This window comes from Prionailurus viverrinus, chromosome C2 (assembly GCF_022837055.1).
Source record: "Prionailurus viverrinus isolate Anna chromosome C2, UM_Priviv_1.0, whole genome shotgun sequence".
Lineage (NCBI taxonomy): Eukaryota > Metazoa > Chordata > Mammalia > Carnivora > Felidae > Prionailurus > Prionailurus viverrinus.
This window is the reverse complement of record NC_062569.1, coordinates 10932104-10945233: the sequence shown is the minus strand read 5'-3', so window position 1 is coordinate 10945233 and position 13130 is coordinate 10932104. Positions and strand designations below refer to the sequence as shown.

Here is a 13130-nt window from a genome sequence, read left to right as displayed (position 1 = left end):
TAAACTAATAATGTAGCACCAAAGAGCACATCACAGACCAAAGGTACAATTGCACTTACAGCCTTTCAAAAGCAGGCATAATGGCCTCACATATTTAGGGATAGCTTTTTGTGGCAGAATGGTCAAGAACAGAAGGGAGCAGAGTACACAGCCTTCAGGATAGTAGGGGTGAGGACCAGTAGTGAGAAGGAGGATGAACTTGGGAAGGGACACACAAGGCTTCAGTGGTGTAGGTCATGTTCTGGGTGGTTACGTGTGTTTATTTTCTTTGCGTTTTATTGCTACTCTTTTAACACTGTATACATGGTGTGTATGTTACTCTTATAAGCGCTGTTTTTTTTCCACATCGCATACGCCATTGGTTGCCTGAATCTGTTATTTACAGAGTGACTGTGTCATGCCTCTTTCATTCGGTCATTTGTTTTCCCCTAACTTGTTGGCATCCTTACAGGGCATAGACGAAGGTCCTGAGGGGCTGAAGCTCATCTCCGACATCATCCGGGAGAAGATGGGCATTGACGTCAGCGTGCTCATGGGAGCCAACATTGCCAGCGAGGTGGCTGCAGAGAAGTTCTGTGAGACCACCATCGGTGAGGTTGGCTGCAGGGCGGGGAGGGCCTGGGAGCCCAGACATTCGGTGTTTTAAAACATACATTTTCGATTTCCGTTATTTTTTATAGCGGACTCTTCCTTGCCCCCATAACATTCCTGGAGTGAATATTCAGTGGGGTGGGGGTTTTATACAGGGAGGCCATTCTGGGGTACAAAAATGTTTCACCAGCCTCCAGAATGAAGGAAAGCCAGGAGACCATTCTGACCTGCCATGATCCAAAAATGCAAAGTTGCTTACACAGACAAACAGGTGATTACATCCATGGTGGGGCTGTCCTGGCATTAGAAAACCCAGATTTTTTAAATTCACAAATGCCAGTATCTGGATCCTCATTGGATTCCAGTGCTCAGTTCGACAACCCATATACCAAAAATTGGAATGATAAAAATTGGTGGGGAGAATCCCTGTTTTCAGGTGAATAGTCCAAAGCTCAGTGAATAAGTTACCTGCCCCGTGGTCACACGGGGTAGAGAACCCAGGCACGAATTTGGCCGTCCTGTTTCCTAAAATAGAAAGCTCTTTCTACTCTTCTACAACATTGGGGTTGTGAAGATTTTCACTTCTTTTAAAAAGGGCTTTGGAATTCTCAGGTGCCCACGTACCACATTAAAGGACTCGTAGAAAAGTAACAGCACCGGATTTGCAGATGCCTTGCGCAAGTTTAAGCTTATCTACCGCTCCAGAACTTAACTCGACCCTTGTCAGACATACCAGCAATGTGAATGATTTCTCCGTGCAGCTTTGTAAAAGGAAGCTCTGAGAGAGATCAGGCATGGGAAAAGATAGCCCCAGATTCTTTTTTTTTTAAATATGAAATTTATTGTCAAATTGGTTTCCACACGACACCCAGTCCTCATCCCAACAGGTGCCCTCCTCAATGCCTATCACCCCCCCCCCCCCACCTCCCACCCCCCATCAACCCTCAGTTTATTCTCAGTTTTTAAGAGTCTCTTATGGTTTGGCTCTCTCCCTCTCTAACTTTTTTTTTTTTTCCTTTTCCTTCCCCTCCCCCATGGTCTTCTGTTAAGTTTCTCAGGATCCACATAAGAGTGAAACCATATGGTATCTGTCTTTCTCTGTATGACTTATTTCACTTAGCATAACACTCTCCAGTTCCATCCACGTTGCTACAAAAGGCCAGATGTCATTCTTTCTCATCGCTACATAGTATTCCATTGTGTATACAAACCACAATTTCTTTATCTACTCATCAGTTGTTGGACATTTAGGCTCTTTCCATCATTTGGCTATTTTTGAAAGTGCTGCTGTAAACACTGGGGTACAAGTGCCCCTATGCATCAGCACTCCTGTATCCCTTGGGTAGATTCCTACCAGTGCTATTGCTGGGTCATAGGGTAGATCTATTTTTAATTTTTGGAGGAACCTCCACACTGTTTTCCAGAGCGGCTGCACCAATTTGCATTCCCACCAACAGTGCAAGAGGGTTCCCGTTTCTCCACATCCTCTCCAGCATCTATAGTCTCCTGATTTGTTCATTTTGGCCACTCTGACTGGCTTGAGGTGATATCTGAGTGTGGTTTTGATTTGTATTTCCCTGATGAGGAGCGATGTTGAGCATCTTTTCATGTGTCAGTTGGCCATCTGGATGTCTTCTTTAGAGAAGGGTCTATTTATGTCTTCTGTCCATTTCTTCACCGGATTATTTTTTTTTAGGTGTGGAGTTTGGTGAGTTCTTTGTAGATTTTGGATACTAGCCCTTTGTCTGATATGTCGTTTGCAAATATCTTTTCCCATTCCGTCGGTTGCCTTTTAGTTTTGTTGATTTGTTTCCTTTGCAGTGCAGAAGCTTTTTCTCTTCATGAGGTCCCAATAGTTCATTTTTGCTTTTAATTCCCTTGCCTTTGGAACCAGATTTTTATAGATGTCTGCAACTTAGGACATTGTTACTTCTTTTTCTTTTTCTTTTTAAGTGCATAGACATTGTGGAAAATAGGGATAATCAGACAAAGAACTCACAAAAAAAGGATATGAAATATAATAACATATACCTAAAACAGGGAGGAGAGGAGAGAAGAATGGGTTCAAACTTAAATGACCTTAAACTTAATATAGACTGCCGTATGCAGATGTTATATACAAACCTAATGGTAACCATATATCAAAACCACGAATAAATATGCAAAGAATAAAGAGAAAGAAATCCAAATATATTACTAAACAAAATTAGTAAAACATGAAAGGGAGAAAAACAAGAAAGGATCAGAGAAAATCTTCAGGAACAACCACAAAACAAGTAATAAAATGGCAATAAATACATATCTATCAGTAATTACTTTGAATGTAAATGGACTAAATGCTCCAGTCAAAAGACATAGGGTGTCAGAACGGATAAAAAAACAAGACCCATATATGTTGCCTACATCGATATGCAGACCTAAAGACACCTGCAGACCAAAAGCACGGGGATGCAGAACCATCTATCATGCAAATGGATGTCAAAAGAAAGCTGAAATAGCAATCTTATACTGGACAAAATAGACTTTAGAACAAACACCCGTAGGAGCACCTGGGTGCCTCAGTTGGTTGAACTTCAGACTTCGGCTCAGGTCATAATCTCACAGTTTGTGAGTTCGAGCCCCGCGTCGGGTTCTGTGCTGACAGCTCAGAGCCTGGAGCCTGCTTTGGATTCTGTGTTTCCCTCTCTCTCTCTGCCCTGCCCCTCCTTGCATGTGTGCATATGTGCTCTCTCTCTCTCTCTCTCTCAAAAATAAATAAACATTTAAAAAAACATTTAAACCAAACACTGTAAGGGGTACCTGGGTGGCTCAGTTAGTTGAGCATCTGACTTCAGCTCAGGTCATGATCTCCCTACTTGGGAGTTCAAACCCTGCATCAGACTCACTGCTGTCAGTGCAGAGTCAGCTTTGGATCCTGTGTCCCCCTGTCTCTCTGCCCCTCCCCCACTTGCGTTGTCTCTCTCAAAAAATAAACATTAAAAAAAAATCACTGTAGGGGCGCCTGGGTGGCTCAGTTGGTTAAGCATCCGACTTTGGCTCAGGTCATGATCTCGCCATTCAGAGTTTGAGCCCCGCGTCAGGCTCTCTGCTGACAGCTCAGAGCCTGGAGCCTGCTTCAAATTTTGTGTCTCCCTCTCTCTCTGCCCCTCCACCGCTCATGCTTTGTCTCTCTCTGTCTCTCAAAACTAAATAAACATTAAAAAACAACAAAAAAAACCCCACACACACTGTAATAGGACACAAAGAAAGACACTATGTGTCATAAAGGGGACAGTCTAACAAGAAGATATAACAATTGTAAATATTTTTGTACCCAACATGGCAGTATCCACATATATAAAACAGCTAATAACAAACATGAAACAACTAATTGATAATAATACAGTAATACTAGGGGGCTCTATCAGTTCACTTACATCAATGGACAGATCATCTAAACAGAAAATCAGCGAGGAAACAAGGCTTTGAATGACACACTGAAACAGATTGATTTAACAGATGTATTCAGAACATTCCATCCTAAAAGAGCAAAATACACATTCTTTTCAAGTGCACATAGGACATTCTCCAGAATAGATCACATATTAGCCCACAAAACGGGCCTCAGCAAATACAAGAAGGTTGATATCATACCATGTACCTTTTCTGCCCACAACACTATGAAAGTAGAAGTCAACCAGAAGAAAAAAATCTGGAAAGACCACAGATACATGGAGGTTAAATAACATACTACTAAACAAGGAATGGGTTAACCAGGAAATCAGGAAATGAAAAAGTATGTGAAAACAAATGAAAATGAAAACACAAAGGTCCAAAACCTCTGCAATGCAGCAAAAGCAGTTCTAAGAAGGAAGTTTATAGCAATATAGGTCTACCTCAGGAAGCAAGAAAAATCTCAAACAACCTAAACTTACACCTAAAGGAGCTAGAAGAACAACAAACAAAACCTAAAACCAGCAGAAGGAAGGAGATAATAAAGATTAGAGCAGAAATAAATTCTATAGAAACTGAAAAAAAATCAGTAGAACAGATCAATGAAACCCGGAGCTGGTTCTTTGAAAAAAATCAATAAAATTTATAAACCTCTAGCCAGATTTATCAAGACAAAAAGAGAAAGAACACAAACAAAATCACAAATGAGAGGGGAGAAATAATAGTCAACACCACAGAAATATAAGCAATTAGAAGAGAATAGCATGAACAACTATATGCCGACAAATTGGACAAACTGGAAGAAATGGGATAATTCCTAGATGCTTATAAACTATCAAAACTGAAACAGAAATAAGTAGAAAACTTGAACAGACCAATAACCAGACAAGAAATTGAATCAGTAATCAAAAAACTCCCGTGGGGCACCTTGGGTGGCTTAGTCAATTAAGCCTCCGACTCTTGATTTCTGCCCAGATCATGATCTCACAATCACAAGATAAAGCCCTGCATTGGGCTCCACACTGACAGCATGGACCCTACTTGGGATTCCTTCCCTCTCTCTCTGTCCCTACCCCCGTGCGTGCCCTCTCTCTCTCTCTCTCTCTCTCTAAATTAGTAAATAAACATTTAAAAACAAAACCCACCTCCCAACAAAGTCCAGAGCCAGTTGGCTTCAGGCGAATTCTACCAAATATTTATTTTTTTAATTTTATTTATTTTTTTTTTTAATTTTTTTTTTTTAACATTTATTTATTATTGAGAGAGAGAGAGACAGAGCATGAGCAAGGGAGGGGCAGAGAGAGGGGGAGACACAGAACCTGCAGCAGGCTCTAGGCTCTGAGCCGTCAGCACAGAGCCCGACACGGGGCTCGAACCCACAAATTGCGAGATCATGACCTGAGCCGAAGTCGGTCGCCTAACCAACTGAGCCACCCAGGCGCCCCATTCTACCAAATATTTAAAGAAGAGTTGATATCTGTTCTTCTTAAACTATTCAAAAAAAAAAAAATAGAAATGGAAGGAAAACTTCCAGATTTATTCGATGAGGCAAGCAGTACCATGATACCAAAACCAGATAAAGACACCACTAAAAAAGAATTACAGGGGTCCCTGGGTGGCTCAGTCAGTTAAGCATCTGACTTCAGCTCAGGTCATGATCTCGTAGTTCATGAGTTCGAGCCTTATGTCAGGCTCTGTGCCGACCACTCGGAGTCTGGAGCCTGCTTTTGATTGTGTGTGTGAGTGTGTGTGTGTGTGTGTGTGTGTGTGTGTGTGTGTGTCTCTCTCTCTGTTCCTCCCCTGCTTGCACTCACTCTTTCAAAAATAAATAACGATTTTAAAAAATTGAAATAAGAGAGAACTACAGACCAGTATCCCTGATGAACATAGATGTAAAAATTCTTCAGAAAATACTAGCAAACTAAATTCAACAATACATTAAACACATTGTTCACCACGATCATGTGGGATTTATTCCTGGGTTGCAAGGGTGGGTCAATATTTGCAAATCAGCCAATGTGATACTTCACATAAGTAAGAGAAAGGATAAGACCACATGGTCATTTCAACAGGTACAGAAAAGCACTTGACAAAGTACAACATCCATTCATGATAGAAACCTCAAGAAAGTAAATTTAGAGGGAACATACCTCAACATAATAAAGGCCATATGTGAAAAACTCGCAGCTAACATCATCCTTAATAGGGAAAAACAGAGCTTCTCCCCTAAGGTCAGGAAGAAGACAAGGATAAGGATGTCTACTCTCACAACTTTTATTCAGCATAGTACCGCGAGTCCTGGCCACGGCAGTCGGACAACAAAAAGAAAAGGAATCCAGATAGATCTGTAAGGAAGAAGTAAAAGTTGGACTATTTGCAGATGACATGATACTCCACCAAAAACCTCCACCGAAAAACTGCTACATGAACTCACTAAAGTCACAGCATACAAAATCAATGTACAGAAATCTGTTGCATTTCTGTACACCAATAATAAAGTAGTAGAAAGAGAAATTAAGAGAGCAATCCCATTGAATCCCATTGCATCGAAAATAAGATACCTAGGAGTAAACCTAACCAAAGAGGTAAAAGATCTGTACTCTGGAAACTATAAACCATTGATGAAAGAGACTGAAGATGACACCAACAGAAAGACATTCCATGCTCATGAATTAGAAGAACAGTATTGTTAAAATGTCTATCCTACCCAGAGCAATCTACACATTTAATGAAATCCCTGTCAAAATACCAACAACATTTTTCACAGAACTAAAACAAAGTACCCTAAAATTTGTATAGTGCCACAAAAGACCCTGAATAACCAAAGCAGCCTTGGAAGAGGAAAGCAAAGTTGGAGCCATCACATTTCCAGACTTCAAGTTTTATTACAAAGCAGTAGTAACCAAAACTCTATGGTACTGGCACAAAAATAGACACATGGATCAATGGAACAGAATAGAAATCCCAGAGATAAGTTCACAATTGTATGGTCAATCTTTGACAAAGGAGGAAAGAATATGCAAGGGGAAAACGACAGTCTCTTTAACAACTGGTGCTGGGAAAACTGGACAGTTATCTGCAAAAGAATGAAACTAGACCACTTTCTTACACCAGGTGCAAAAATAAATTCAAAATGGATTACAGCCCTAAATGTGAGACCTAAAACCATAGAATTCCTAGAAGAGAGCACAGGCAGTAATTTCTTTGACATCAGCCATAGCAACTTCTTTCTAAATATGTTGTCTGAGGGGCGCCTGGGTGGCGCAGTCGGTTAAGCGTCCGACTTCAGCCAGGTCACGATCTCGCGGTCCGTGAGTTCGAGCCCCGCGTCGGGCTCTGGGCTGATGGCTCGGAGCCTGGATCCTGTTTCCGATTCTGTGTCTCCCTCTCTCTCTGCCCCTCCCCCGTTCATGCTCTGTCTCTCTCTGTCCCAAAAAATAAATAAACGTTGAAAAACGCTTAAAAAAAATAAATAATAGCATCAAACCATTTAAAAAAAAAAATATGTTGTCTGAGGCAAGGGAAACAAAAGGGAAAATAAACTACTGGGACTACGTCGAAATTAAAAGCTTCTGCACCATGAAGGAAGTAATCAACAAAACTAAAAGGCACCCGACTGAATGGGAGAAGATACTTGCAAATGACATATCTGGTAAAGGGTTAGTATCCAAAATATGTAAAGAACTTCTACATCTCAGCCCCTCCAACACAAATAATCCAATTAAAAAATGGGCAGAAGACCTGAACAGACATTTCTCCAAAGAAGACATCCAGATGGCCAACGGACATGAAAAGACACTCAACGTGACTAATCATCAGGGAAATGCAAATCAAAACTATAGTGAGCCACACCTCATACCTCAGCCACATTTAGAATGGCTAAAATCAACAACACAAGAAACAACAGGTGTTGGTGAGGATGTGGAGAAGGGAACCCTCTTGCACCATTGGTGGGAATGCAAACTGGTGCAGCCACTGTGGAAAACAGTATGAAGTTTCCTCAAAAAGTCAAAAATAGAACTACCCTATGACCCAGCAATCTCACTACTAAGTATTTACCCCAAAAAATACAAGAACATATGTTTATTGCAGTATTATTTACAGTAGGCAAGATATGGAAGCAGCCCAAGTGTCCACTGGTTGATGAGTGGGCAAAGATGTGAGATATCTATATATCTATATCTATAATGGAATGCAGTATTACTCAGCCACGAAAAAGAATGAAATCTTGCCATTTGCAACAATATGTAGAGAGTATAATGCTAAGCAAAATATGTCAGAGAAAGATAAATGCCATATGATTTCACTCATATGTGGAATTTAAGAGAAAACAAGCAAAGAGAAAAATGAGAAAGAGAGACAGATCAAGAAACAGACTCTTAATTATAGAGAACTGATGATGGTTACCAGAGGGGTGGGGGGATGGATTATATATGTGATGGGGATTAAGGAGTGCATTTGTGATGAGCACTGGGTGATGTATGGAAGTGCTGAATCACTATATCGTACACCTGAAACTAATATAACACGGTGTGTTAACTATCTGGAATTAAAACTTTAAGAGAGTTAAAAACAATAAGAACATTCAGCAAATCTTAAGGAGTTATAGCGACTTACCCAAGATTATACAGTCATCGGTTGAGCCAAGATTTGGATCGGGACTGTCTGACTCCAAGCTCGTTCTCTTTAGATACATGTAACAGTGTCCTTTATAGTGGGTTCCTAACTCGCCAGTAACTCAGGATCATTCCTGTGAAGGAAGATACAAGGGTTCATCTAATCTCTGGGCCCACCTCTGGAGCTCCTCTGCACGGAAGGGGGCTAGTTCTCTTCACAGACAGATCCACAGGAACTCCAGCAGTTACAGGCTAGCAGCACAGGAAGGAGCTTCTGGAGTCCTTCAGGCCATTCCCTGCTTGGTAGATGAAGAGTGAGTTACTTACACAAGATCACCTGGGCAGGAGGGAATAGTCTCGAATCTGCTGTCCACCTTACACTGCCCTACTGGAAGATACTGTGAACTTTACTGGTTGATCTAATTTATTTAGCAAATAGTTTAACAGATTGGAGCCAATTATATAAAATCGCGAGATTGATCGCTTTTAATCAAATACAGTCTGACACAGTATGAGGTAGCCAAGGATAGGTCTGCCGCGCAAACATCCTGCAGCCTTAATCACCAAATGGCCAACCCCTCACATTTATCACAAGAAGCATTAAACTTATGTAACCTGTTTTCTGTGCCAACACTGAACGGTAAGAAATTAGGGAATAAGGTAATCTGTCTTGTCACAGGAATTGTTCATATGAAAAAAGGAAAAACATGAAATTTCCACATGCATTTGCCAGACTGAAAACGTGGTAGCAATAGCATCTATTAAACAAAAAAAAAAAATTGTGATTTTCCTCCTTCTTCCCAAAGGGAATCCCTGTTAGCAGTTTCTAAGTATCCTTCCAGGGGGGGAAAAAAAAAAAAAATTAGTCAATATGTAGGTTTTATTCTTTCAGTATTCATTCTTTTATCCATCTGTGATTTTGGTGTAGCCTGTGAAATTATGTCATTCCTTTTATTTAAAAACAGTTGTTTGTTCCAACTCAGTCCTGTTTGCCAATAATAAATCGGCAATCAGTTTTGGCAATCAGTTTGATGTGGAAATGTTGGGGTTCAGGAGCAAACAGTCAAGTAAGAATTCTTGAGACATCTTTGGTGCAAATAGGTGGTTTTCTTAAAGTAAATAAACATTTAAAACATTTTTAAAAATGGAAAAGATCATTTAGTACTGCTGTCTAATAAAATGTTAGTCATGAGACCCTTTAGATGTGTAGCACTGGGCCATATGCTTGAAGGATGATTAGTAACATATATCTTGGGGGGATAGAGATAAAGGAAGTTTCCAAAGGAATTTTCTTTTTGTGTTTATTTATTTTGAGAGAGAGAGAGAGCTTGAGCAGGGGAGCAGCAGAGAGAGGGAGACAGAGAATCCCAAGCAGGCTCTGCACTGCCCACACGGAGCCCGATGTGGGGCAGGAACCCACAAACTGCGAGATCATGACGTGAGCCAAAACCAAGAGTCAGACACTCAACCAACTGAGCCACCCAGGGGCCTCCCAAAGGAATTTTTATATGTTAAAGTAGACTTACAGGATCCTGGAAGTCAGGATACTGTTAAGCTAAGATCGCCTTTTGCCCTTAGCGAAGTATCAACATCAAGGCAGCTGAGTCCCTAGAGGAAGGTCACTCTGCCCCTCAAGGACTTGTCAATGGGCTGCAAGTTGTAAGGAAAGTTCATTTTTTCTTTTGCCTTTGTCCCCCACATTAAGTTGGTTGCAAATGGCTAGTCGCCGTCATTCTTCTGTAAGGCTGAGATGCCCTCTCCAGTCCTTGATTGAAACCTGTGTCTACCTATAGATTTTAGCTAGAATTTTTACATACCTCTAAGCCCTAGTCATTGTAGCAAAGCTTCTAGTTGGGTACATGAGGCTCTTTTGGTTTGTAAAAACAGACAAATGCACACAAGGTTGTGTCTCTTTCCCTCTGGCTTCTATTTATCCAGTGTGCCCTCTGCCTTCTCTCTGGATTGGATAATGGTTGGCAAGAGTGACTTGAATTAAGTTAAGTAAAACACTGAAAGGAGCAGAGAACATAAAGGTGATAATGCCTAAATTATCTTATATAACCTGAATTAACCACGAGGAAATAACCAGACAAGCCCAAAGTAAAGGATGTGTTACAAAACAGTTCGTTTGCATTCTTCAAAAATGCCAGTGTCATGAAAGAATGAAAGGCTAAGGAGTGGTCCTGGATTAACGGTGACTCAAGAGATGTGACTACCAAATGCAGTGGGATCCTGGGTTGGGGGAGGGGAAAAATGTCATGGCTGCCAACCTTGCAGTAATTGGCGAGATTGGAATAGAGAAGTTGCATGTTAGATAATTGTATCAACATTAACTTCCTGCATTGGATGGTTGCCACGGTGGTTAATCCAGATCTCCTTTCTTGATAATATTAGCAACCAACTCATTCTTAGTTATGGTAGATTCAGGAGTTTTAGCCCCCTTGAATCTTCTGTGGAGGAAGATGGAAAAAACAGCTTTGTTTTCAGGATCTTGTAAAAATACTAACCAGCACGCTGAACTGTGGTGCCCCCTTGCGGTGAGAGTTCCCTTCTTTCTTGGGACTGGCTTCACAAAACTAGAGACATACCGTCACCTCACGAATATTTTTCGAAACCTATTATGTATCCAGCATCTGCTAAGTGTCAAGGATTCATAAGCTCCTTCTGGAGCTTCCAAATACACAAACAAATGTGGAATCACAGACCGCAAGAGGGTTTTGAAGGAGACTTTATAAACAGGCTGATTATCTCTAAAACTTGGCACGAAAGAGAAGCGAGATACCCCTGTCTTTTGGTTCATACTGAGTTTGGGGCAGCCCTTCTCCACGGCTGTTAGGATTACCCGTTCTGGTCTGGGTCCCTGCTTGCCTTACCACTACTTAGGACTGGTAATAACACAGTTAGTGCTTTCCTGTCTGGGACTTATAATAATTTTCTTGAAGTTACATCTGAGAAAAGGTGGGATTGCTGTCAACTAAGCCCACTTCTCTAAGGGACACTGTACGTAATTTGCAGCCACAGAGGAACCGACAGACCCCACCTGTATCAGTGGCACGTGGAGAGCACCTTCCTCCCTGCCTGTCTTGTCTGTCACATTGCTCACAACAGCACCTCGCTTCCAGCCGCAGACAGCTGGATTGTAGTGACTTGAGCGAAGGGCTTGTCTGTGATGCTTAACGATCGTCCTTCATGCTGGAGGCTCTGAGCCGTGGCCCACGGTGAGGGACACAGGAGAAAGACTGTGATGATGTCATGATGTGGAGGCGGGGGGGGCGAGTTTACCCAACCCAGGTGATGAAACAGGAGTGCACAGAATCACCCGCGTGGTCTGCTAGACTGTTTGAAAAAGGAAGACGACCGTTTGCTCAAACTGACACAGTTCTAATATTTGGAGAACTCAGCTAAATCATAGATAATAGCAATGCTTGTGGAATAGAAAATGTGTTTCTGAGTATTGGGTGTAGACATTTTAAACATTTCATTGTGGGAAATTTATTTAAACAAAACAAACAGAAGGAGGCAGAACGTGGTCATGAACCCCATGTAGGCGCCCCTCACCTTCCACTCCCCCCTGGATTCTTTTCACATATTAATTATGGATGTACTCGTAATTGCTGACAATCACTTCTTTTCTGCATTGGAAAAATACAGCTCTGTGATTTTTTTGTTTGTTTGTTTGTTTCTGGTCTGTCTTCCTCCCCTCAACCCTCCCCGCCCCCGGCCACACTCAGGAAGCATAGCATAGAGACTCAGAGCACCTGGGGTAGAATTGGGCTCTGTCTCCTCTGAGCTGTGTGATCCTGGGCAAGTTGGTAAACCTCTCTGGGCCTCCTGTCTGTAAACGGGGAGAATCAGCCATAAGCATGTGTCAGCTATCCCCATCGTCATTACATAGGACCTCTGTGTGCTCTAATAGGCTGTTTTCACACCCGCTTCTTATTTAACCCCACAGCAGTCCTGAGAGTGCCCTACGGTTCACTCATGAGGGAGTTGAGCCTGCAGGAGGTTAAATCAGGAGTTTGCAAACTTGTCTGCAGGAGTCACCTGGGGCCCTTCACAAGTTACTGATGCCTGCTGCCCTGGAGACTGATTTAATTGGCCTGGGATGTGGCCTGGGCTTCGGTGCAGTTAAAGGTCCCCAGGTGATGGTAATGTGCAGAGACCCGCGTGGGAACGAGCTTGTGGACCTAGAGGCGGGCGGAGCCCAAATCGGATAGTGCTCAGTGAGCTTTCCGCCGTCTGTGTGTGACTTGAGAGCCAGGACTTGGCTGGGAAGTTTTATGATCTGATTTCCAGAGCCTTCCCAGAGCTGAGCCCCACGCCGCACCCTCACCCATCAGAGCAGATTTCACACGAGGCTTTATGTGTAAAGTTTTGTTTGAGTCTTAGTCCTGAGTTCCTAAACAAAACATGAGAAAGTGTCCCTCCCATTCCAGGCACGGACATGGCGGTAGCGAAAGCAAGTACTCTTTTGAATGCATTTGCATCTTC

The 13130-nt window shown here is 42.0% G+C and overlaps 1 protein-coding gene across 1 annotated transcript in view; it reads left to right on the top strand.

The window, feature by feature from the left end:
• The window catches only part of GPD1L (glycerol-3-phosphate dehydrogenase 1 like), a 58062-nt gene that overhangs the window by 22972 nt on the left and 21960 nt on the right, over nt 1–13130 (top strand). The window contains exon 4 of the mRNA XM_047874965.1: nt 452–590. Within this exon, the coding sequence (XP_047730921.1) occupies nt 452–590 (139 nt within the window). The remainder of the gene's footprint in view (nt 1–451; nt 591–13130) is intronic.